General features: G+C 41.8%; 1 protein-coding gene across 1 annotated transcript; it reads left to right on the plus strand.

The window, feature by feature from the left end:
* The first annotated feature begins 621 nt into the window (after positions 1 to 621).
* rnf38 (ring finger protein 38) lies at positions 622 to 27,508 on the plus strand. Its single transcript, XM_085356371.1, has 13 exons — positions 622 to 722; positions 1,668 to 2,368; positions 13,650 to 13,711; positions 19,972 to 20,174; positions 20,288 to 20,660; positions 20,906 to 21,070; positions 21,320 to 21,490; positions 24,686 to 24,871; positions 24,987 to 25,090; positions 25,217 to 25,301; positions 25,433 to 25,554; positions 25,673 to 25,772; positions 26,037 to 27,508. The coding sequence occupies exons 2-13, from the start codon at positions 1,756 to 1,758 to the stop codon at positions 26,097 to 26,099; spliced, it is 2,247 nt and encodes a 748-aa protein (XP_085212497.1). The 5' UTR covers positions 622 to 722; positions 1,668 to 1,755; the 3' UTR covers positions 26,100 to 27,508.
* Positions 27,509 to 27,761: the final 253 nt, after the last annotated feature.

Raw genomic sequence — 27,761 nt, forward strand, 5'->3', positions numbered from 1 at the left:
GAGAAAACATGCAAAACCCCTTTTTAAACGTGAAAACTTTGGCCCAGATCTGATAAACACAGGCACTTCATTTATCCTAGTGGCCTAATTTATTTTAGATTACGGCTGAATAATCTGCCCTCCCCCCGCCATTTTTCTATGTTTGTCACTATTTAATAACGTTCTAGTTATTTTTTTTCTCGCTACTGTAATTTTGTAGCTCAAGTAACTTCTGCAAACACAGCAAATACTTAATTTTAAAGCGAACTTTCGACTCCAAAGGAAACAGCTGCAATGGGTAGGCTTGGTATTTGTAAATAAATAATTTAAAGCCCCTTTTAGTCTGCCTCTCTGCTATCCACGGCTTCTGATTTAACAGCCCTACTAATAGATTGCCGAGCTTAAACTGGTTCGTTTCACCGGTAAAGTCCGGATTTTAAAATTGTATTTATAAAAACAAACTAACATTAACAGTTTTAGTCATTTGTCTGTGTTTTTTTGCCATCGGTGACTTAACCAGCATTGTGTCTGGGGGAAGCAACTACAAATGCACTCTGTTTTCTGTCGTCGATTGCTCCGGTCTGGTGAAATCCGACTTGAGCGTTGACGGTCTGTCACATTTCACGCTGACACCGAGCGAACACTGGGCTCACACACTCGCGTTCATACACTCTCACAGACAGGGCTCGCAATATTATCGACAGATCCGAGTTGGGAGTACAGTCGGGGAGAGCGCGTTGAAGGTAAGTTGTTAAAAAATACTCAGAGCAGGGGAAATAGACCCGGTTTCAGCGTTAGACACAGAGGCGGGGTCATTCCTTAAGATCCTGTTAATTTTAGCCGTGGTTCTTTCTTTGTAATTTTAGACCGGCCACTTTTAATGTTTCTGTCTGCGCTTTGCTGTTTGCTTCCATACAACCGGGAAAGCTCTACCGGCTCATCCCAACGCAGCGAAATCACACGAATAAGTTTATACACAACACCGTTTTGTTTTCTTACTATTAACCAAATATTTTAAAGCGCTTCGAGGCGTGGGTGGCTAGCTATGGGATTTTTCTCTGTGTTGGTCGGTAGAGGAGGAGGGGTTGGTATGGCTTGCCAAGCTAGCGAACGACATTACGCAGGCTGGCTAAACAAGTTTAAATGTGGGTTAAAGTGGCGAAAGTTGTTTTAAAGTCGGTTCGAGGATAATTGGGATTCCGAGAAAGCGAGCTGGTGTGGTAACACTGTAGTTATATAGTTAGAAGAAGCATCATAACGCCTTTACCACAGCGTGCTATGCGCACTAATGTTAGCATCGCCCCCAAACGCTAGCTTCCCGTCAGCTAGCGAGCCGTGGTCGTTGCTGTTGTGAAGTTAAAGCTGCTGGTGAGCCGGGAGAGGAATCGTATCCCTGTCACATTCTTGTAGATTATTATTATTTTTAATTCCCAAACAGTATAATCGAGTGAAAACTTAAATATTCACAATGTAAGCTGATGAACCAGTTTATGAAATAGCAAAGTTCTAGTACCAAACTACCAGTTAACTCAAAATTACAACACACGTGCATGTCAAAAGAAACTGATGGCTTTGACTTGTTTGTGTAGGTAGTCCAGCTTGGTGAATGTTGTGATGTACAGTGTTAACAGAGTACCTCACAACTCGATTTAACTCTTCCTAACTCATTTAATTTGTCATTTTAACAGTGTGTAAAAGCTGCTTCGGTGAGGGGAACGAGAGGAAAACGCAGGGAACAAAAAAGGAAAAGAAACGAAGGAAATCCCCCGAAAGGAAATGCCAATCGCAGCCGCTGGACAGCCAACGACTCAGGAGCCTCGAGTTTGCCCCCGGCTGCCCTCCACCCCGGAGCCTGTCCCTAAAGGGGCTGATTTATTCGACGAGGCGGGGGCGACAGAGTCTGCGGAGCGAATAGAGTACGGGGGCGCGGAGGGGGGCAGAGGACTCGGGGGCTATAGTTACAGCCAGAGCGGCGCGAGGGGCTTTGTACAGCCCGGATCTACCAACGGCTCTCCGCCGCAGTCCCCAGAAGCGTCCTCCTCTTTTCTTTTCCACCCCCTTCACCCCCACCAAATGACCATGGAACCTCCAAGGACTCGATCTCGCTCACGGTCTGGATATTATCAGTCGTGCGGTGTTGGAAATGGCAATGGAATGACCGGCAGCGCAGTTATGGTATCTAACCACCACCACCACCACCATCTCCACCACCATCAGCAGCAGCAGCAGCAGCAACTACATCCACAGCAGCAGAACGGTGCCGCTTGCGCACCACTTGGAACTCACAGTATCCACTCGGAGAACCAGCAGCGAGCCCCAGGAAGTAACGCCTCTCCCGGCATTCAGAGGCTGTCTTCTGTTCCCGGAGCGCACCGCATCCCAGCAGCAGGTAAACGTCTCCACTTGTCATCGTCAATGGACGTGTATGTGGTTGTGTAGGTTTAGAACAAGAAGGAAAGGCGAGTCACACCTCCACTCAGACTTTTAATTTCACACTGTATGCGAGTTGAAGGGACATAAGCGGAGGTGTTCTAATACCTTTCTTTAGAAGCTAACAGAGAGAGGGAGGGGACTGCCCTGGGCTTGGCATGACTGTAGTGTCTGTGCATGTGTGAACACATTTGATGTATTTTAATTAGATGGGGTGTTTTATGTTCTTGCCACTTAGCTATAGTGTGGATGTGATACACAGTTAGCACATACAGTAGGCAAATGAAAAACAGCAGCCTGTGCTCTGGACTGGGGTAGCCTCAAGCCAGTTGAACTGCTGTGCATAGTTAGTTAACCAGACTGCATTTCTTTAGGCACTGTGGCATGTCTACTTTTAGTCAATTACACAAATATTGATGTAGCTAGGTAACAAGCCTTATAATGTGTACAGGCAAAACCTTTGACTAAACTACGTATGGTCTGTTCTTTTTCAAAGCTTCTTAGAGGGACAATTGTAGCTAGATAACCCAACTTGTTGTGAAGTTGTGAACAAGAGTTAAAATATCCTCATATATTACTCATATATTATGATATTGAATAGATCAATATTTAGTCAGCATTTACTGTTATAAATGCACATACACATACAAAAAACGTGCTTATGACAGAGAATCAGCTGAGCAAAGTGGTAAACAATCTTAGCCATGGCCTCTGTTTTAACAGATATTTGGTTTCCGTCTGAGGTTGTATTCCGTTTCAAATGTTCTTTTCTTTTTAATTCACAGCTACCTGGGTAACCTCTGCTGTGACGTTTTTGCTCCATTGCAAAGCAAACTTGGTTAAGATAAGATAAGATAAGATAACCTTTATTAGTCCCACACGTGGGAATGTGTGGACTGGTGTTGGGTGTTAAATACATGTGAGGGCACTCTCACACAACACAGTGAGTGCAGTGTTGTGAACTTCATAACATAGAAGCAGCACAGCTAGAGTTTCACATTCACTGAGGCTATGGGAAAGTTTTCCTTTCACTAAAGCTAATAGCACACCTAACTGGCTTCACAGGTTTGAAAATGCTTCTGCAGTTGGTAGTATCCACGGGTGTTGTGGAAACATTTTACTAGTTATCATTATTATTATTATTATTATTTTAAAGAAACATTGGAACATTCTAAAACAAAATCCCCTTTTTATACAGACGTTATGTAGTGGAACTTTTGCTTTATAAAGTTTTTATTTTGCAAATTAATTTGAGTCATTGACATTAAAATGTAAGGACTCTGGGAAAAGCAGGGTTTAGGTTTGGTCTCATTACAGCAGACAAATTACTCATACCGATTCTACCTCTTGGGATATGTCTAAGACTGCAGTCATTTCTCTCACTAAGCAACTCATATATGACAGACGGCCTAGTTTTTTTTTTTTTTTTTGTTTGTGGAGGTACTTACTTCTGCTCACCTCTTCGAAATATGTCCTCACTTGGGTACACCATCGAGATACACAGTGAAATGAAACTATTGAAGTCCATGGCTTGAGTTATATATAAGAGTAATAATGATGAAGATGATGATGACTTAAAAAAACAAAACAAAAAAACTGTCACATTTTAAACAGTAGGTGTTTGCATATCTGTGTACACAAAAAACTGAGCAGGTCTTTAGAGAGACTGGATTTACCTGTTTGGAAGACTGAGAGCAAGAACACAGCTGAACCCACATAAACAAAGAGAGGCCTCTTTTGAACACTCAGTCATTAGGTTGTCAAAGCAGTGTGTGTGTGTTACTTGTATGCCTTTGTGTTGAGTTCCAAGGAAATAAAGTTGTGTCTCTGTATGTTGTTCTTAGGAAGGAACGAAGAACCAAGACAAATTAATATGAATAAGAATAAAAATATAGACTAGTTTGCCAAGTCACAGTGTCTCACCAAACTGCTTCTAGTTATCTTCAGAGTTTATCGACCCACTGAGACTTGCTGCCTGTACTCTATCATAGTAGCTTCGCTGTGAAATGGATAGCTCAAATCAATGAATGGAATGACTTTATTGTATTTCCATCCAAATTGATTTTGATTCAGAGGAGGAGGACCTGGGTAGAAATTCTATAAATTTACCAACTTGTTGTTCAGACAAATTTCAACACAACCTGACACCCACAAAAGAACAGATACTCAGAAAGGCTACAGGTGGATGTACACATTTGTGTTTGTACTTTACTCTCTCCTGCATTTGTGTAGGTAGATGATGAGTCTAACAGTAGAACAAATGCACACATATAAAAGTTTCTTTCATTTAGTAGATATTGCAGTTTAAATATAATGTAAGTTATTGTTTTATTTCTATGTATTTTTAATTGAGTGCTGTTTACATTGTTAACTGCAGGAAGCAGGGGGTGGGGTGGGGGTGTACTTTTATAGTTAAACGTACTCCTACAAGAGTAAAGCAGCTGGCTAGCTGGACCTTTCCCACCACTACACACCTCTTATTAAACCCTCTTTCCATTCTCAGAATGGGATTTGCTTGCTGGGAGAGAGGAGGGATACTTAATCCATTCTTCCACTGCTAGTCACCTGCGTTGGACATGAAAGATAATGATATCCTGTACTCTTCAGTCCCCTCCCTACTCTCCTCTCCTCTCCCCTTTTCTCCACTCATCTCCTCTACTCTCCTAGTCCCCCGTTGTAATTATTTTGCTCCCATTTTCCTCTTTATGTGTTGTTCTTTCATACTTGTTTCATATTGTACACAGTGCAAAGGGTATTTTCCTCTTTTTTTTTATCTGTCATAAAGTTCACATGACTTTTTAGGAAATCATTATGTTTTCAGACTTAAGAGAGCTGATGTCTGCAAAACTAAGACTTGAGGTTGCAAAAGAGAAGCACAGAAAAGCTCTCAAAATGTTTAAGACTGCTGCCAATTGGTCAGAGTTGATAAAAACATCCTTTGTAGCAGCTGATATCTTACCCTGATTGCGACCCACCTCTGTCACAGTCTGTCCTGTTACTCACATTCACTTCTCCCTCCCGTCTGAATCAGTCAACCCTTTCTGTACCCCTCCGGTCCATTTTCTTCGGCTTCCTCCTTCACATTTGTCTAATGGAGGGATCGTTTTAATGGATTGCCCAAAGCAGCAGAGAGGTGGACAATCCTGCCACTCTACCTCTACCCCTCCACTCCACTCCTGTCCTCTCCATCCTTCTGTCTGTAACAGAAGTGGAAACATGCACTCTGTTTTTTTTTGCTTTCCTTTGTCTTGTCGCCCAGGCAACCCCCTCTAGTTTGAAGAGAAACTCTTTCACTTGGATTGACCAAGTAGCAGGGGTTCCCTGCTACTCTGTCACTCCAAATAAACAACAAAGCAGTCACTTTGGTCAGCAAGAGAGGATCCTTGGAATAGGGGAAAGTGACCTTAAATTAGCTCAGAATCTAAGGGAAAGGGCTCTGATCTGGTTTGGAAAAAAGGTGCTTCTGAGACTAAGTGTAAGAGAGAATGCCAAAGGGTCACTTAACTCCTGAAGAAAGGTCAGTATGAGGAGAGAAGAAGGAAGCCAATGAGTGAGCAAAAACTGCAATAGCTGGTTAAAAAACAAGTCAGTGGTGGGAATTTGTAGTCATAGGACTGCATTAAGCAAGTACAGTGAACGAGTTTTAGGAAGGTCAGTTGCAGGCAGGGGATGAGGAACGGGAAGATGATTAGGCTGAGACCAGGCAGTGATAACAAAAGGAAGATGTGAACAAATATAAGGAAGAGGGCTGTTGAAGAAACGTAGCACGTCAGGGGTGCGGCCATAAGCAAAGCATAGACAGGAAGCATGTCTTTCTTGCACAAAGCAGTTGTGTGCAACCTGAGAGGAGGTGTGGATACTGAAAAAGTGTTGGGGGCATGAAGAGGCCAGAACAGTTGACTGAAGTCAAGACAAGCACTAACTTTGGGAATGTGGGTAAAGGTATGTGTCAGAAAGGAATGGATGGTGAGTGAATTAAGGAGGAGGATGGGAGGGAGGCATACTTTGCTCCTGGTGTTTGCATGTTGGCCTTCTGTTGCTTTCAGTTTAATTGCATATGTCCTCTGGATGTACCTTTTTGTTATATCATGGCTGCAAGCCTGTGTTTCCCCTTTTGTTGCGAGAAATATCCTCTTTTGTAAAATTATTTTCCTGCTCATGTAACCCTTTCTCAGTAAGCTGCTGGGAAATGGCATATTATGTCAAGTTGTACTTTTTAAGTACTATGATAGGGCCACCATTAACCCTTAGCACAAGTATAAACCCAGCCAACTTCATACAGAATAGAATAATCCTTTAATTGTCCTACAAAGGGAAATTTGGGTGTAATACAACTTCATGATTTATATTTTCTTATTCTCGCCTTTGGAAATTTCTTTTTAATCTCAAATAGCTTCTGTTGCAATTCTGTGCCTCAACAGTTGAGTATCCTTATCTTTGTTGATCATTTCAACACTACCCCTCAATGTGTCCTTCTCCCTTTCCACCTCTGTTTGTCTTTTGTTTTCACTGCTTTAACCAAGACTGCTCATTTACATGAACTGAATATTTTAATCTGCATAGTTGTAGATTGAAGTAGTAAGTTTGCTTTGGATGTTTTGTAAAGTGTAACTGTAAGAAAACCCTTCCCACCCCCAAACCTCATGTGCAGGATAATCCACTTCTCTGCTGTCCACACATATGCTGAGTGTTTTCCAAACATTCATCCTTTTGCCAACATATGGCTAAAAGGCTACATCCATTGAAAATTCAGCGCTTCATGGAGCTGTATTTTGGCAAACAGGAACTGTTTAAACATACTGTGCATACAGATGGGCAGCAGAGAGGTGGAACACGCTGTAGGGATGGTAGAGAAGAGTCATTAAGATATTTCAGTGAACTATAAGCTTCTGTCTGTGTTTGTTTTGATAGCCTTTCCTGCCACCTCTCAAGCTCTCAGGGGTGAAAAAAAAACTTTAAAAAAATGGGAAATTGGGTTTTGTTTTTGGTATAAATATATATATATTTTAATTGCACTTAGGGTGTTTTATTGGTCAGAATGTGAAGATAATTTCATTTACTTATTTATTTACTCAGTATCTAGTTGGAGGTTTTTTGGGGGCTGTGAGATTTATACCTTCCAGCTTATGAAATAATATTACACTTTCTTTCTTTTCATTTGAGATAAAAGATGTCCAGGAGGCTTAGTTTCACTTAAGTTAGGGATTGGAGCAGATCCCAGCTTTAATAAGTAGAGAGCCAGGGTACACTCTTGATCCTGGCTTATAAATGATGTGTTAGTTGCCCCAAAGACAGAGAGCAAGCACATTTTATTAGTAGCTATTTCCAATGGGCTCCTCAGAATGTAGTTCAAATAGTTGAGAGCTCACTTTGTGGCACTAGTGTCAAAATTTATGATGGAAAGTAGAGAATTAAGACAGTTAGCACTCTCCTTTTCTGCCCATTACTTTCCTTGTCCTAATGCTGTTGCTCAGATGGCTTCTGTCTTTCACTGAGGGGAATGTGGAGAGGAAGACTGAAGACAGAAGGTAGAGTGAGAAAAGAAAACGAGTGTGAAAGAGCGGTTCGCTGTGTGCATTTTGTATTTTTATGAACTCGACTGACTTGGTGCGTCAGTGCACACGCCTTATTTACTTGCTGCCTGGGTGGGCTGGGAGCAGGAATGGGACTGTTAGAAACATGTGCATACAGACAGGATGACGTCACAGTCGAGCTAGAGACCAGCTTCATATCAGCCGCAACGCTATTGAGTTCTTAGACCACTATTTCTAACGCATGCGCTTTCTTAAATCAATTATGAAATAAAACTCCTCTGCAAATATTTAAATTTTGAAATTTTTTGTGTCACAAATACATAATAGAAGAGCAGCATACTGGAGCGGTGTGACCAGGTTCATTTCCAGTGAGTCTCGTACCCTGCGAATGGACTCTCAACTCCACTGGATTGAACCTGCTGGCGGTAGTACTGTCCTCTGTTCTGTGGATGTGGTTATATCGACATTATGGCTCCTGAACCAGTACTCAGAGTCGTGCGGGCTCTGTTTAGAAGAACAAGGGACACGGGGCAAGCTGGTATGAGTACAGGGAGTATTGGTGCTAGTTGGTTAGCAGAAAACTTTAAAAGCAAGAGCAAGAAAATTAATGGATGTAATAGTTCAGGGAGACGGATTTAACAAAAAAGAAAAAAAGTGTAGTAGTGGAGCACCACTTTAGCTCAGTAGGTGAGCAGGCGACCACATGCCGCATGGAGTTCAGTGGCTCGGGTTTGAGTCTGACCTGTATTGTAGTATAATGAAATGAAAGTCAGTTGCAAAGTATACTTCAGTGGGTGTTAAGATACCCAAATGGCATAGCACAGTAAAGTTTCTGTGTGTCTGCAGATCCACATTTTGCTATTATGTTGAAAGATGCAGAAGGTCAAAACAATACCAGCCTCGTCATAAAGAATGTACTTTATACATTTACACATCCAGTTTTAAACATTTTGTCATGTCGGAAGAAGCCATAGGCCATTTCTTGGACTGTGCTCATGTTTAAACTTAGCCTGTATTTGAGCTCACGTAGACAGTACTGGGACAGGCATACTCACAAAAATACCAGACTTGGAACTATGTTTACTAGCAATGTACTGGTTTAGAAAGTAGCTGCCATGAAATTAGTCACTTATTATTTAAGGTGAGCATGGAGAAACCTCCCCTTTAGTTAAACAATGCAAAAAAATATCTGTGTGTTAACCTGTATGTAATAAATATGAATAAACAATGTTGATTTTTGAATGGATTACATTAATATTTGAACTCAGTGACTCTTAATTTGAAAGAAACATGCTTCTAAACTTCTAAACTGTTTTGGGCTTTTTTTGTGGCTACTTTGGACTTTTGGTAAAACAAACAAACACACACACACACACACACACACACACACACACACACACACACACACACACAAAGGCATGCAAACTTCACCATGGCAAAAGTTTAAATCCAAAAACATTGAAAGATGCTTCAGCAAACACTATTTATTATACATACACGACATAATATTCTGATGTAGGCATGCAGAGATGAGGTTTCAAAAAAGAACATAGACGTGTGAGTTACTCACTGTTGCCCATATTCACAACAAGTTCGCACTCAAGTATGTTATGTGCAACCACCTGCACACGCTTGCAGACTGTGGGATGTAAATTTTCAGGCTTGAGAAGAAATGCAGGATGGAGGAGCAACCTCAAGGACTGCAGCAGAACACACAAAAAAAGATAATGAGAAAGATAATGAGGAAGGAAATGTAGGAGGACAATGAAGTGGGAGAACGGTAGAATCAGTCCCATTTCTATACGTGACACACTCTTTTGCCATGAAGCGCGTGTGAAGCAGGTAATGGTTGGGCAAGCGTTACATGCCCGCCTATTTTAAGCTTGGATATCAGCTTGTTACTTGACTGCTTTGCGCTAGGGTGTGAAGTGTGCTCTGACATGTGTTCAGGAGGCGGGGTGATGTGAGAGGTGTGTATATGCGTGTGTATGTGTGTGATATACATATGTTCAGTTTTGCTTACTTTCTGTGAATGCTATGTAAATGCATACAAGTTCTGCAGCAAGCCTTCTGTGGCTGGTTGTTACTGTTGAGCTGGTGATTTGTTAAGTAAACCTTTTGCTTATCTATCATCTATCCTTTCATCTATCATTTCTGTTCACCCACTCTCTCCTGTGTTTTTCCATTTGGACATGAAACGGGAAGATGTAGTTGAATAAAGATAGACGGTAAGAGAGAGGCTGATGGAGATCATGGATAGAGATGGTGCGATAGGGCAAGAAAAGGAAATGTGGGTGCCATGCGATAAAGCTTCAGGAATATATGGGAGGGAGACAGGCCGGCAGATAGGGAAATAGATCGGTGGCTGGGAGGGATGGTGATGAAGTGATGGAGAGTGTGAGGAGGAGGAGGATGTGTAAGGAGGGTGTCTGAGCTGAGTGCAGGGGGGGGAGGGAGGGATGAGAAGGGGAGGGAGAGGTGAAGGAAATGGATAGAAATAGCTGATGCACTCTGAGGCTTACAGAAAATCAATAGCAGTCAAGAGGGGAAGCCACAACCCCCACCCTGTTCCCTCTCTCTGGCTCTTCTCTCTTTCTCTCTCTCCCTCCACTCGTTTTTCTTCCACTCCGTGTCTGTTCCTGTCTCCCTTTCCTCCTCAGTGGTCTCACCTTTTCATGCATGTTTCCAGCCCTGTCCTCTTCTTCTGCACCTCCCTTTTGCCCTCTTCTTGTCACCCACACTTCTCTCTCTCTCTCGTTCTCTCTCCTCCTTCACCCTCTCCTGCCAACATTGTTGTGCTGGTTTCGTGAAACAAACAACTAAAGTCGATGGCAATTTTCTGCAGCCACGGGGAAGGCGGGGCCTGCAAACTATTCATTCTCCACATAGTTACTTAAGCTGGCATTGCTTGCAATCATTTTTCCTTCATTTAGATAAGACCTTTTTAAATTTCACACAGCAGGAAATGGTTACTGCACACTCAGTTCATTTTTTTAAAGTTTTTTCAAAAGTTTGTTTTGTGACTTTCAAAGAGACAAGAGATGAATTGTGGTGCTCTAAAGCAGTACTTTGTGTCTTTAGTATTATGAGTCATAGTTTTTCATATCATCTGCTTCACACGGCAGATATTTAATTGTCAAAAAAACCCAATTCTCCATCATGATGCAGTGTGTTGAACTTATTATTCTAGCAACAAAATATCTTACTGTGTCCGACTTCCTCTTGTTCAGATAGCTATGCAAAATTCACTTTTAAACACAAAATCACCTGAAAGTTAAGTTTAGAAAACTTTGCAGCCTATTGCTGTTTTCCCACATGTATGTAAATGTTACTTCACAAATACTGGTTCATTATGCTTTTAACCAGGTTAGCTGTTTTTCCAGCTAACCCTAGCCTCTTGTAGTTGTACACTGACTGCTTCATTGGCCAGACTGCTTTTGTTTTAGTCCAAGATATTATTATTCTCCGAAGATGCTCATTGTCACCAACTGACTACCAACTCTGCTATCTTGGACTGGTGCTGTTTTACCCTGGAAAATTGCTGTGAGCTGGGAGGGCCACTCAAACCAGGTGAAGAACTGGTTCATGTGCTGCTGCAACAATCTCATTGAAGTCTCCACAGCAGAATAAGACTAACCATCACCAACTGTAGTCCAAAACAGTAAAATTGGACTTTATCTATATCTTTATTTATAATGGGAGACTTACTTGAGTAGCAGCTGATTATATTACTCATTTCTTTGTCATAGACTTTTTACTTGGTGGGGCAAAGACAGTTTAACGTTCAACCCCACTGCTTCCTCACATGCCAAGAAAAGTTGGGGACTTCATTGGATTTGCGAAAATGACTGAAGACACGGAAAAGGTGATTCAAGAAGGTCACATCCTTTGCAGAGTCCGTGGCTTGCCAATGAAGGTTCATGTGACAAAGTCCTTCGTACAGTAGTTCAGTGTCCATGAAATCCGTTTTGTACTGTCTAAAACGTCCTAGATATTGTCGAAGAATTTGCCATTTCCTCGCACATTGTAATTCATACTGCAAATCCCACCATTCGGCTTTTCTCGGTGCCCTAACAGCAGAACCAAGATTGTGCACAGTCTGTTAGTCCAACAGTGAACACGATGTTACTGCAACATTTTAAACCTGCTCTGTAGCTTCTGTGTTGTGCTCTATAGAGTGACTCTAACTGAATGACTCGTTTCTGAGTCAATTTACAGGATTCTGACAATGTGCAAGTGAGACCACATTCAGGGAGGGAGCTGGATTTTTGCCTATTGTGATCAGTGAATGAGTGTTGCAGAGACGAGCCGCTATGCAGCCGGCGAGCTCCCTGAATACTTCACCAGTATTCTGTCCCAAATCATCTCAGTGGAAATAGCCTTTTAGCCTGGTTTTCACTACACTAATATAAGCTTTACTTACTTCAACCTTTTCAATCCATTTATTTGTCCTGCTCTAGGGATTGAAGTATGAAAGGAAATGCTTTTTAAGGACTGAGGAATTCAGTTGTGAAAACCTCACTCTGCCTCTTTCTGTCTCTTCCCCCCTTTGTTGTCAGTCATAGCTTCTCTTCAAAGAGGCTGGCTGTAAGCAGGAAAAATCCCACAAACAAACAGCCGATAGGTGAAAAATTCTCTTTTTAAACACCTTTGTAATTTTTTTTTGTGCATCTATTTCTTTTTACTTTTGATTCGTTCATTTTTATTGAAAAGGTAGTCTTGTCTGGAGTGCCCTTGGGAGTGCTTACCCTTGGTGTGTATACCACTGCCACCATCTGTGGTGAGGACGTCTCAGACGAGAGACGTCCCCACGACAAAGGAAAAATAAAAGCCAGAATAAATAGGAAAGACAATAAAAAGATGAAAGGATTGTTGAAAAACAAAAGAGTAAAAGTCTTAGCTGTGATGGAAGCGGCGGTATCATCAGAAAGCTTCTCTAATCCAGGATTACTGTGTTTATTTTGTGTGTGTGTGTTTTTGCATGTGTGCCTACATCTACTGCCTCTGATGTGAGACAAGAGTATGCCATATGTGTTTCAGTCACTTTTTTGCCGTACACATGGTCAGCAAGCGTTCTCACAAACAAACATGTTGTCATTGTTTTTTGCTGCTGTGTATAAAGCCTTAAGTTGGGTTAGAATAATAACAACAAAGGGATTAAATGGAGATAATAGAGGTCTCCAAACAATGATGGCTATAATGTCAATGACGCCAAAAGGTATTCCTTTTATGTTGTAGTTTATATTGTAAAATGATACACAGTACACCACAGAAAAAAAATAACTTTCATGGCCGTGTACATAAGAAAAACTGATGCCTATTTTTGCGTTGTATTTTTAGGGAAATGAGCTGCTTCTGTATTTTTGGATGAGAAATACATAGAGAAACTTTTTAGCCTGGCCTGATAATGCTTGTTCAAATACAATTTTGTTAAACTTACCAAGCGGAGATGATGGCGATTTCTGGGCAATTTAAGACTTTTTGCTGTAGTTTTTTTTGCATCCAAGAGGGTCTGAGTGGGGAAAAAGAGTCGTAGGAGTGTAGAGATGGCTTAGTAAGGATGTCTGAGTGCCCTCCATTTGTTGTGACCATGCAGGGGCATCAATTGTGACCTTCAAATGGACTTGAAAGTGGTATAATAAGGAAAAACTACTCATTTCGAAAGGTTTGTAGCAAGCCTTACATGTTCTTTCCTTCTTTGTACAGGAGCCTCTGGCGGGTCCTACCACTGCCACCCAGACCATGCGTATGGAGAGGAGAGCGATAAGGTAAGAAAGACATTTATTAAGGTTTTCACAGAATTTCTGGAAAATGGAAAAACTTTTAAAATGTACTGGTTTAATGACCCCTCTCCCAGAGATGAAGCTTTAGCTCTGAGAAGTGCTTGATGGTGTTTAGTATTCAGCAGCAGGCAATGAGGCTTCTTGTGTAGACATTTGCCTCCAATTGCCTCCTTGAGAAACTCAAACAGCAGTGCCTCTGCTTTACATTTCATAAATGCCAAAGTATGTTAAGAGGTGGTACATAACTGTATGCACATTATACATCTGTGAGAGAGGACTGCAGATTGTTGTTTAAGTTTATTCTTTACAAATAGTTAGGCTGTCATCGTTTCATGTATTTGTTGTTTACTTTTGTGTAATGAAGCATACCATACCATGCTTTTGAATAACCAGCTGATGTCCAGTTGTTTACAGCAGATTAATCTGATTACTGGATATTGCATTTAGCCGCTTTCCGTTATTTGCAGTGTTTTCACTAAAAACAGTTTCCCTTTTCTGCTAAGGGTGCGTATCCTTTTTGTTTCAGAAACTATGTTTGCGTCACCAGTTTAAAAAACAAAACAAAAACCTTGTGTGTTTGTGTGTGTGCTACTGATAATATTTCAGTATACAAGTGTACTTGAGTAAATGATAGTCATCATCACAAGTGAAGTTGTGTGTTAAAAGCTAACAGATGAAGTGGAAAACGGGTAAAAAAAGGAGGAGAGGCGAGACAGGATGCTGAGGAAGGTGTTGCAGAAAGCTTGGAGGAAAAGAGGGGAGGGAGAGAGGCGAGGCCAAAAACAGGGAGGGGGTATTGCTAATGATTTCACCTCCAGCTGTGGAACTTGGTTGGAGTGAGAGAAGCGAAAGGAGGGGAAGGAAGGGAGGAACAGTGGCAGAGGAAACAAAATGGGCTTTGAAATCTTGTTGATGGAAAGAAAATAAGTGGGGGAGGGAGAAGTGTTTGAGTGCTAGTGGGAGCATGTCTGCAAAATATTAATGAATCTGTAAAAGCAAATGACCATATTTGCTCAGTGTGCAAATTCGTGAACAGACTCTCATGGCAGGAAAGAGAAACCCGGTCTCTATTGTATTTTTTTTAGGTTTGTATTTTCATGCAGTCTCTGGGCCTCTCTTTTATTTTGGTTCTCAGCAAAGACAGTGAAGCCATAACAGCTGTTGGCCAGAGTTGCTATGTGTATGTGGGTGAGAGTGGATACATGCATACCCCAAATGTAGACATGGTGAAAGAGAATGTGGAAGGGTGTGTCTGCACTTCTGCTTCAGGATGTCTGTCCACTCTGGTCTGTGAACATGCTGTGGATGCTGTGAGAAGGAATATGAGGGTGTGTGAGCCATAGATGGATTCACAGTTTGTCACAGTGTGTCAGTTTGTTTGTGTCAGAATGTTTTCTTCTCATATTTTCTAGCTTTTGTTTTTGGACCAGATGTGTGTGTCTGTGTATAAGTTCACAAGTTCGGGCACTCAATTAGAACATGAGGACACATTATAACACATTGCTTTAGGACACACACACACACACACACACACACACACACACACACACACACACACACACACACACACACACACACTCCTTTGTCTGGCAGTGCTCCCCTCCCTCTAACGTGGGTAGACAGGCCCATCAAACTTTCATAGTAATGGGCAATAGTCTGCATTTGTTAAGATGTGTATGTCCTGTCTAAGAACCTTTTTTGGCCTCATGTTTTAAGCAAGGGTCTTGGACAGGGCAGGCAGACAGGGAAAAAGCAGGGGGCACATGAAGAGGCGATCATAGATTGGTTTAGATTATCTGATGGAAGGAAAGGGGGGATGGTAGGAGGTTATTCGGAAGGGTGGGGAGTAGAGGAGACTGGCTTAGATATGAAAATGGGCACAGTAGATGTCCCTAGGGTTTTGGGGTTGGGGCGAGGCTGGTAGAGAGGTTGTGGGGTGTTGGGTTGGAAGAGAGGAGCTTAGTGTCTCAGAGTGGGGTGGGGGTGGGCCACTAGTGCCCTCCATCCAATGCCGTAATGGGTGTATTGTAGTATCTTCTGCTGGTTTTGATAAAATGAAATGGAGAAAAGCTTATTTTTCATTTCTTATGTAACAAATAACCTATCCTCACTGTTTCACTCCGATTCCAACTTGAACTTCAACATATGTTGTGTTGCGTCTCCCGAAAGAATCTGCTGACTTTTAAATGTGATTAAAAATGTGTTTCAAAAGCAAAGCAGTGGGAATAAGTTTAATTTGTTAATGTGTACTTCATATATGCCAAGTGTCCATCCTAAAAAAGAATTTAAAAACACAGATTTTAGTTTCAAAAACAGTCTGGGATTATGTTTTAGCCTGGACAGCAGGCAGAAAAGACTTACGTTTCTGTTTGAGCTTTGTTTGCTAATTAAATTGGGTCAAAACATTATAGCTAGGCATTTCATCCTTCTTGTGTGGGCATTTTTTCCCCCCATTGCCATTTCTTCCTGTACCAATTTATGATGCTTATGGTACTGCTTTAATAGATTGTCATATTTGCTTTGCGACTCCTCATCTTTGGTCCAGGTCCTTTCTTCTTGTACCTTTTGCTTTTCGTTCATTGTAGTTTTTTCTATAAGCCAAAATCCCTTTTGTCTTGTTTACAGTGTCACAATCATGCCCAGCATGCATGTGTGTCGTCATTTTATTAATATGCCTTCATAGCCTTGTTAGTACAGACAAGAGATTATTTGTAAAACTCTAAAACACTGCTTGTATGTACAGAGATTTGTTTTAAAATGAAAACATATTTGTGTGACTGAAGTCTTAGTCTTCTCGTCATGTCAAGGCTCATATTTTTATTTGTTTAGTTTGTTTCGAGTTCGCCTGTTTGACGAAAGAAAATTTCGTACTTTGAAGATAAACTGAATTCATTACAGCACCGAATACGAGATGTGTTCTAGAAAACGACTTACAGAGTAGTACGGTAATACAAAAACAAGACTGAAGCAAAAGCCATCTCAAAGCACCTTGTCCATTTTATTCATGTATTTATTTTTCAAAATGTTTGGTTCATTCCACCTTACCTGTTGAAGAAAACCCTTAAAAATAGAGTTCTGAATGAATTTTAACAGGGGATAAGGCGGAAAGGATTTGCTCAGCTATCACATGGCTTCAAAAGAAGTTACAACATACTTGCTTGTATTCTGTTTATCTTGGACCCAAATGATAAGGTGTATGGTGAGTCACATGACATATAAAAAATTGAAGAGGCACACCCAAATCCACATTTTTTCACTCATTTGGGGCCCTGATTCTCTCACGTTGCTCTAGTCCTTTGATTGGACAGATTCAAATACCAAAGTCACACTCATTTCTGTATTTCTATTTTTTATTTCTATATTTTTTCATCAAATATCCTTCCTTCTTTCCAGTCCGCTGATATAATATTGTACATGCAATACTAAAGAAACCATAGTTAGTGTTGGGGCTGGGCAGAATAGAAAATTTTGATATATTGGTACCAGTTTATGTAATATTCAAGAAATGACTATTCTAAATAACAAATATGCTTAATGGGGAGATTACACAGGTTACCATCTACATGTGATTTCAATTGACTGCATTTGAACATGACGGTGTGCACAAGTTTACTCTAGCCTGGCTTCTAGCTGCTAACCAGCTTTTACTGTACAGACCAGCCCTCCAGTGATGAAAGGCAGAAACACTGTTGTAAACACTGTTGTAAACACTGTTGTAACTAGGGATGGTAAAGAACTAACTTTACCAGGCGTGATTACAGTAAAGTAATCACGCCTGTACACTATTTCATAAAAATTTACTGGCATTTAAATGGTGCTTTTCTAGTCTTATTGATTATAGAAGATGCATTCAAACACACATAAAGACAAGATGTTAGTTTATTAAATTTTAATGAAATTTGCCGATTGTTTCGGTGGAGTTTAATAAACTCAGCCGTCTGCTCCTTGCTATCTAAAATATAACAGGACACCGGAGTATATTCTCGAGCATCTCACACTTCTGATAATCAGTTGTCTGCTTGACGTTTATTCAGCTGTGTAAAAACTATAACTTTAATCTCAGCCAAACCGATTTACTCAGGAACAAATACAATACTGAAAAAAGCCAAACAATAACATTTTTAAGTTATGTAAGTGACTTATATATCATGTTTAACCTGAGTAGCAAAAGACGGCGGTGGGTTTGAAAACGATTTGCCAGGAGTCCGGTGTTCTCACCGGCTCTGATGAACCTTGAACCCCGGCTAGCTATCGTAACAGACGTCTCCGAAAACGTTGGAGCGCTTTTGAAAATATGTGGTGTCTTGATAAACTGAGCAGTTTACACAGCTACATTCTCACCTGAAAATATGTCATACGTTTATTTTGTGACACAGAAAGTATAACAAGAGTAATATTAAAACTAACTAGCTGCCGCCATTGTTGGAAAGTAAGCTGGGCCGTGCTATGAATTCTGGGATAGGTTGGGCCACGAAGTATACACCCGGACCCATCCTTCAAATCTGGGGAAATGAAGGGCTCATTTGTCGGAGTCTTCAAATTTGGACAGTCTTCGTCGTGTCGCTGTAACGTAATCGGCCTACAAATGCGGGCACAAGAGGATGCGGTTCCTGACACAGCTACGATACCGGACACCGCTTCTCCTTCTTCGGGGTTTAACGGCAGCTGGCATCCTTGTACATGCAGTGCTGCCATCTTCTGTTTCAGTCTGTTATTACACTCCTAAATCCTACTACTTATTCCTGCGTCTTTTGGGACCTTACAAAGCTTCAAACGACGCGTCGACTATTAAATTAGTCTTCGACGATTTTGATAGTCCACGTAATCGTGACTAGTTGACTAATCGTGGCAGTCCTAATGCAGACTAGGAGTTGAATCACCAACATTCTGATTAATGAAAGGGAGCTGACCAATAAACTGTTGTTTTTTAAAGGTATTTGTATTTATGGTCAAACTATTTAAGTTCAAAACTGCGGCCTGCATCACCATTTCTGTTAAACATATGGAGATGTATGGAGATGACTCTTTTGTTATTCTTGTTGCCTGGTAGTAGTTATTGTTTGCCTTTCCCATAAACTTGTCAAGCCCAGGTCACATTCAATATTATGGGCAAGCCATTAGTGTATACTCTGTTTGGGCCTGCAGTCAGAATACATTTTGAACATTTTTTTTCTTTCTTGAACAGCAGAGTTTGCCTCTAAAGAACTTCAGAAGCTATTGTTCTTTATAGGCTGTAGAACTCAAACGGTGGCAGCTGCCCATGTGTGAATGTGAATTTGCGCATGTCTGCAGGCGTTTCCATAACTGTGTGCGTGTGTGTGTGAGTTTCTGCAGTCTGCTCTCCAGCTGTTTCCTGTTAGCTATCACACTGCTCTCAAGGTTGCTGAGCTGTGTATGTGTGTGTCTGTGTGTATGTGTGCTAAAAAGTCACAGCCGCTGAGTCATTTTTATCACACTTTAACAACGTGTCTCTCCCACGAAGAGGGGAGCTGGAAGCAGGGATCAAATAAGTAGAAAGGGGGGGAGCATTGAGAGGGTAACTATGGGGAAGTGTGTGTGTGTGTGTGTGTGTGTGGTGTTTCTTAAAGAATCCATGTGTTCTTCAGAGCACAGCAAAGGTCCTCGTAAAAGAGTGACTAAGAACTGACACATGGATATGTGTGTGTTCTTGCCTCACCAAGTGCTAAGCGTGCGAGTCACTGTTTGACAGTAAGTGAAGTGACTCACAGATGAGTTGGTAGGATTGAAGCGGTGTATAACTTATTAGTCAGTCTAAACCTGGATGACTAATAAACTGAGCTATGTCTCTGTTTTTGTGTATGTATCGTTGACTTTTTTTGACTTCGCAAGAAAGAATTTGTCAAGCTATCCAATTTAGGGAGTGTTCTCGTAATTTGCACATGGGCTTGTGAGTGCTTGTTTTGTTTGCATTTCCTCGCGCCAAGAGGAAGTGACTTTCAACCCTCAGGGCCTTCGAGAGCTGGTGGTGTAATATGCTTTCTTTCACAGATGCACGCATGCAAAGTATGTAAGCTCGCATGGAATATACAGGAAGTACCGTTAGTCACAAAGGAACATAATGTCTAATGTGATGGTATGGATTGTAGGCTAGAGGGACTGAAAAGCATGGTGAAATTGATTTATTTGATATGAGTTCCATGGGTCACTGACCACAATATCCATTCCCTCTCTCCTCTTCTCCCCTCTCCCCTTTCCTCCTCCGTGTTTCACCCCTCCCTCTACAGAGTGAGGAAAGCCCCAGTCCAAAGCGCCAGAGGCTGTCCAGTCAGTCCGTCTTGGAACAGCTAACCTCATCTGCACCCCCACCATCCACCCCTTCTCCTCCCATCCGCCCCTGGGAATCAGGACCCCAAAGTCGGAGACAGTCTCATCCTCACTCACATTACCACCAAGAGAGATGCCTCACTCCAGCCCGGCACAGACGCAGGTAAGGTGGCAGTTTCCAGATTTTTATTTATTTATTTATTTATTTTTACACTTCCACTATTACAACTTACCTCAGGGTCTGTGATATAAAACTGTTATTTATCCCTTTTTTAGTCCACCAGCAAGACGTCAGCGTGGCCGTCTCTCCAGACCCTCTCGCCACCTGCCTCCTCATCACCACCCCCCCACCCAAGGCCCCATATCTCGTCTGTCACCATCCGAGCTCCAGGATGAAAACTACCACCACAACCCCCATCCATCCACTCCGCAGACATACCCAACACACACTCCCAGCGCCTACAGTCAGCCTCCTACGTCTGGGGGTGGAGGAGTAGGTTCAGAGGAACCTCGAGCTTTCCATCCCCCCAGCCTATCATCGCGACTACTGCACCCGGCCACTCACCACCATCACCACCACCATCATCAGCAACAGCATCATTCAACGCAACAGCAACAAGGAGCCATGGTAATGGATTTGCATGAACAGGTCAGTCTGCAAATATTTTATTTTCTGTGGAAAATGATAGAAAGCTGCGTGTGTGTGTGTGTGTGTGTGTGTGTGTGTGTGTGTGTGTGTGTGTGTGAGTGCGTGTGTGTGTGTGAGTGCGTGTGTGTGTGTGTGTGTGTGTGTGTGTGTGTGTGTGAGTGCGTGTGTGTGTGTGTGTGTGTGTGTGTGTGTGTGTGTGTGAGAGAGAGAGGCTGTACTTCAACTTTGGTGTGATTTCTCATCAGCTGCAGCAGGGCACTGTACCTGTCTCCTACACGGTGACCCCAGTCCCTACTCACGGTCTCACAGCGCCTTTGTGTAGCAGTCAGCATCTTCCACCTACCTGCTCCTCACAACAACAGGTCCCTGCCTGCAGCGTGGTCTTCAGCACTGGACAACACTACCACCCGGTGAGAGGCATAAAACAGTGTAAAAGTTAGTAGGAGTGTGTGGGTTTCTTTGTTGATTTGAAAAATAAAACACTTTGTTCTGTGCAGTTTCTTTAAAAGAAAACTAAAGTGAGCAACAAAAGTGTGCCAAAACCTTTCCTGTTTGAGGAAACTAGTTAGTTTTCTCAGTTGTGGCTGCCACCTTGTGGTGAGACTACATATTACAGTGACCACCATTTTATTTCTCTCTTCTCTTCCACTCTCTTCCAGATGATACAGGCATGTTCAGTGCAACATTTGCCGGTGCCCTATGCCTTTCCCTCACTGCTATCCAGTGATCCTCAGTTCCTGCTTCACCCTCCACCTCACATGTCTCACCACCCGCCCCACCTCGCCACACCCGGACAGTTCCTGCCTTTCCAGACACAACAGCCGCGTTCGGTACGTGATCAGCTTTACTGGCAATGACCTATATCGCTGTGTGCAATACATGCAGTGACTTATATCCGGTTTTATAAAGACTTTAAACAGTGTCAGTGCTAGTCAAACACAGGTGTGTTATTTGCCCAAAGTTGCTGTTGCTGTTTGTTATACTAAAGGTAGAATACAAGAAATGTTGCTAAAACTAGACCAGTATATTTGTTTAATTTGTCCAAGTGTTTTATTTAGCTACAGATGAGAAGTTATAGAGCAGTAGTTCCCAAACTACCGTACGCGTACCCTCGGGGGTACGCAAGTGGCTGTAGGGGGTACGCGTGGGTTGGGGTTGGAGTGGGGATCAAAAGTTTTAAAAGCCGAAATTTGCGCTAATGCAGTTTTTTTTGCCTGTCAAATACATGACTATATACCACCCTCTGGTGTTCAGCAAAAAAATAGCTCTGACAAAATACATGGGCGTGATTTGCCCAAATGACTGACACCTAACAGTTGAAGTTGCCTCCAAGCATTCAGTGCAGCGCGAAAATGGACAAGTGGTTAACAAGAAAAAAAGGCCCTACCACAGAGACACCGGCCACAACAACCAATAAGCTCATATCTGAAGATGCATTTTCCAGTGACCGCACAGGTGATTGTTCAACAACAATGTGTTCGTCAGATTTGGATGCTAGCAGTGCTAGCAGGGATGTATCTGTGGTTACTAGCCAAGTGGCTAGCATAGCTGGAGCCAGCCATGTGGAAAGTGATGAAGTGTCTGATGCGGAGCGTCAAAGTGGGAGAAAGCATGACAGCACGGACTGTAACACAACCTCATCAAAGAAGCGCAAATATGATGACAATTATATTTCGCTGGGGTTTACGTGTATAAATATTGGTGGATTTCCCCGGCCACAGTGTGTTATTTGTGCAAAAGTATTGTCTCAGAACTCAATGAAACCTTCACTTTTGCGCAGACATTTAGAGACAAATCATCCCCATTTGAAAAATAAACCAAGGGAATATTTTGAGCGACAGCTAAAATCACTTTCAACAAGTAAAACCTGCATTCAGGTGCCAGATCTTATGAATAAAAACAGACTACAAGCATCTTACATGGTCAGTTACAGAGTGGCTAAAAACAACAAACCCCACACTATTGTGGAGGACCTCATTCTCCCTGCTGCTTTAGATATGGTAGGGACAATGTTGGGGGAAAAGGCAAAAAAGACGATACAGTCCATTCCATCATCAAACAATACTGTCTTACGGCGCATCAATGCAATGTCAGAAAATGTTTTACAGCAGCTACTTCTGCGCATACGCCACAGTGAATGTTATGCAATACAGCTAGATGAGTCCACGGATGTGGCTGGCCTGGCGCATCTTCTCGTATATGTGCGCTACATTCATGAAGGAACCATCAAGGAGGACATGCTGTTCTGTAAACCGCTGGAACAAAGGACAACTGCCGCAGATATTTTTCAAAAGCTGGACACATTCATGAACACACATGGACTCGTGTGGGACAGATGTGTTGGCATCTGTACTGATGGCGCACGGGCCATGACTGGGAGACACGGAGGTGTGGTTTCGCGTGTGCAAGCAGTCGCGCCAGATGCCTCCTGGGTACACTGCAGCATCCACCGAGAGGCTCTTGCTGCAAAGGGAATACCTGTCCGTTTGAAACATGTTTTGGACACGAGTGTAAAAATGGTTAACTTTGTGAAAGCCAGGCCGCTGAACTCCCGCTTATTTGCTGCGTTGTGCAATGAGATGGGCAGCGAGCATGAGACATTATTACTCCACACAGAGGTTCGCTGGCTATCTAGAGGGAAAGTGCTGACCCGTTTCTTTGAGTTGAGGGATGAACTTAAAGTTTTCTTCAGTAACCATCCCTTTGAGCTGTCTGAACATTTGCATGATGAAGAGTACCTTACCTGCCTGGCTTATCTGTGTGATATATTTTCTCGTCTGAACGAGCTCAATCTCGGATTACAAGGCGTTTCTGCAACTATATTCAATGTTCAAGATAAAGTTGAGGCCATGATAAAGAAGTTAAACCTTTGGAAGAACTGCTTGGATACAAACAACACTGAAGTCTTTCCCGTGCTGCATGATTTTCTGTGCTCTAATGATCTCACACTATCTAAAAGTGTAAAGCGCGAATGTAACGTGCACCTTGAGGAGCTGGCGGTGCAGTTACGCCGATACTTCCCAGAGACGGACGGCTCAAATGATTGGATACGTCACCCGTTCACCGCCGTGCCTACTTCGTTATCACCGTCTGACCACGAGAGCCTAATTGAAATCGCCACAGATGGATCTCTAAAAGTTGAACACGCTCAAAAGAACCTGGCGGATTTCTGGATAGGGCTGCGCACTGAACAGCCCGCGCTGGCTAAGCGCGCTGTCAAGACTCTGATGCCTTTCGCCACCACATACTTATGCGAAAAGGGATTTTCTGCTTTAACAAACATGAAAACAAAATACAGAGCAAGACTTTGTGTGGAAAACGATTTAAGACTCAGCCTTTCCCAAATTGAGCCAAACATTGAAGAGCTGTGTGCCTCTGCTCAAGCACATCCATCACATTAAATAAAGTTCTGTTTAATGAAAGTTCATGGCCTTTATGCTCTCGACAAAAAAGTGAATTCTAATAAATCCTTTGATACACTGCTAGTATTAAGTAGTAAAGTTTGTTATTAAAACTCTGTCATTACTAAAAAATATTGATAAATTCATTTGGTGGTGAGAAATAATCGACTGTGCAGTATTTATCTTTATGCATGCGATATTGCAATGTATTTATAGACACTAATTAAGAGTCGTTCGTAGTAGGGGGTATGCGGCTGAGGGTGACATGTCTCAAGGGGTACGTGGCTGGAAAAAGTTTGGGAAGCACTGTTATAGAGTAAATTGGTGTTCTTTTCTGTTTCTTATTCCACATTACAAGACGTGTACATTTTATTTTTTTCTTCAAGTTACAAATATTAAGATTTTACATGTTACATGTCTTAATGTGTCTCTTTAAGAGTAGTCGAATTATTGGAGTTACAACTTTTAATATTAATTAAACTGTCAAGCCATCAGTTATAAATTGTGTTATTAAAATATGCTGTTTTGTGATTTTGCTGAAATCTCCAAAGAAAAAAAAAAATAGGACAGCAAACATGTCTAACCCGCCATAACGCCTGGCATGCTTTCGTCATTTAATCACAGCCCTTACAGAGGATTGAAAATGAGGTTGAGCTTCTGGGAGAGCAGCTTTCAGTGGGTGGAGGTTTCAGCTATGCCCACCATCACCATCACCACCATCACCACCAGCCGCCCTCTGCTCTGGCGCCTTCAACACCGCTCCAGTTCCTTTCACACCACGACCCCCTGTCACAGGAGCTTTTTACAGTGGTGAGTAGATTTGTCAAATCAGATGTTCATTTATGTTACAATGTAGGATTTTTGTAACATGAAAATTTTAACCATAGTGTAATACATTTTTTCCATCTCTTTTGCTGTGTCTTAGCCCTATCCTCACTTTATGCCTCGGCGATTCACAAGCCGGCGTTACCGTTCTCAACAGGCAGTACCCCCGTCTCCCTACCACCCCAGCTTCCTGCCTTACTTCTTGTAAGTTCCTTCTTAAAAAAAATTCTGTTGGAACTACGTGGCTGAATTTGCAAGAGATTTGAGTGTACCTCAGGATGGTAATGAATGCAGTGTATTAAACTTCTTCATGCTCTTCATCCACCACAGGTCTGTGCTTCCTATGCCTCCAAATGTGGCCCCTGCTATCAGTCTAGAACTGGATGTGGATGATGGAGAGGTGGAGAACTACGAGGTAGAACAAACTGCTGTCGAGCTGTCACATTTTTCATTTTGTTTGAAAATACTGCATCGTAGAATCAAGCGACAGTTAATATGATGACTGTTTTTTTTTGTAAACATGTCCTTTATCTTCGAAATCTTCAGGCCCTGTTGAACCTCGCAGAGCGTCTGGGAGAGGCCAAGCCCAGAGGTCTAACTAAAGCAGATATAGAACAGCTTCCATCATACAGGTTCAACCCCAACAACCATCAATCTGAGCAAACACTGTGAGTACCTTTTTGCGTGGATTTTCTTTTGTTTTGTGAGCAGTTGCAGGTGTTTGCGCAATTTAAAATGTTAGCCCAAGACCATGTGTAAAAAACGCTCCTAACATTTGTCTTTCAGGTGTGTGGTGTGCATGTGTGACTTCGAGTCACGCCAGCTTCTGAGAGTATTACCCTGTAATCACGAGTTCCACACCAAGTGTGTAGACAAGTGGCTTAAGGTGAGTGATGACATTCTTTTATTAGGATAACGGTAATAAATTCCACTGAGGTTGTGAAGCTCAGGCAGGGCAGTCATGGCACAGCAAATAACTGACAACTGAACTTCCAAACAGATATTGCCTCACTCGTGTTTATATCTAGCAGCCTGCATTCTCCTGACTTGTAAATCACTTCAGTAAACAGAAAATTCACACACTTTATTTGCTGTGCTGTTTGTATTTGGTACATTAATAATTTAGGTTCTTTATTTAATTTTCTCCCAGGCTAACAGGACCTGTCCTATCTGTCGAGCCGATGCCTCTGAGGTACAACGGGACTCTGAGTGACCTCCTATAAATATCCACAATCCCTGACTCCCTGTTGGATCCACCAACCAATCAGTGAACTTCCTTACCCCTTTACCACAAGCCTTTGCTTACACATAACTGGGACCAGTGCTCATTAATCCTTCACTCTATCCCACCAGACACTGAATGGTAATTCTCACCTGGGATCAGCATTTATAGAAGTGTGGAGACTTTTTGCTGACTCGTGCTTACTTCATCACTGGACTTCATAGGCCTTCCGTTTTTGGACTATTAGACCCTGCTACCCTGCCTTCTTCTGATGGTTAACGCTCACTATAAATGGCCTTTAAAAACACACCCACGACACAGTGTCATGTGCAGGTGGACATATATGTACGTATTTTTAAAAAAAAATGGCATTATGAACCCTTCTGAATTGTGAACTGTTAAGTTCTGGTAGTGGAGAGAAGAACAGGCTTATTTGAAAACCACCTGTATAGTTGTACTAACAAACACTGAGGGGGGAAATTGGCAGTCCAAAGATTATATTTTCGTTATTGTTCTTCTGGTTATAATTAAGCAGTCCCATTTTTGGTGTGCAGAGACTGACCTTTTTAACTAGACTCATTATAATTGTGCAGCAGAATGAGCCAGTTTAATTTCTCTGTGTGTATTCTTGCATTCCTTGGTTTCTGAGCAGTCTGTATAGGGTGAAACAAAGATACTGTACACTGTGTGACAAAGAGTGAGCTACTTTGGAACAGTGAAAAAATACACTTTATTTTCTCTATCCGAGTGTCTGTGCGCGAGTGTTTTTTCAGCAGTGTGAGCCTTTTCACTTGTGGGGATGTGAGTTTTACACCTCCTGTAGAATTTATGCAGCCTATGTGGTACAGTGCATTTACTTCCTAAATTGTTTCCACTCTACTTCAGGTTGATTTAGACCCAGTGAAGGTCAAGGGTAACTTCAGATCTTCACAACCAAGGTTCTTGGGAAGCTGACAGTGCGTCTTTCTTTTTTAAACCACACATTAGACCTTTGAATCTACATCTGTTCCTTCTTCTCTAAAACAAGTATAGGTTTAGTTTTTTCCCCTTAAAAAACAGAAAATATATTTATCAACATCTCAACATGCTCAGTAAGCTCCTCCTCCAAGACATATTTGATAAATATGGTTGAATTAATTAAAACTCAACAATTTCATCAATCCTCAGTATATTATAATTTTAATGGGAATATGGTATTTAAAATGTGACTGTCTGTTTTTGGTACCTTTCTATACTTTTGGCAGGTAGCGATTCCAGTGTTTTCCCCATCACTCACGGGGAAGAAGTTTAAAGAGTCTTATAAGGTCACCGTTAAATCTACTTTGGTTCACTGGTGGATTTTTCACTTCAGCACTTTAATATGTAGATTTATGACCTATACACACTCTTTTCTAAGAAAAAGAAGCATTAATGCATAAAAAAAAATACAGATGTTCTTCAAACATCATTTTCCAGTATTTACTACACCCTCAATATATCAGTTCTTTCAAATTCCCACAGTTTATTTCCAAAGGTGTTCATTCTCGGTATCTTAATAATGATCATCAGTCATGATATAACTAATAAACCTCAAGCACAAATCAGGCTTTCAAATGTAAATCCCGAATGGTCAATATTTTTAAGATGACAAGCTAACATGGGCCATAAAAAGTA

Source organism: Diplotaxodon limnothrissa, linkage group LG6 (assembly GCF_057381915.1).
Source record: "Diplotaxodon limnothrissa isolate DT_005_m linkage group LG6, D_limnothrissa_male_GT1.1, whole genome shotgun sequence".
Classification (NCBI taxonomy): Eukaryota; Metazoa; Chordata; class Actinopteri; order Cichliformes; family Cichlidae; genus Diplotaxodon; species Diplotaxodon limnothrissa.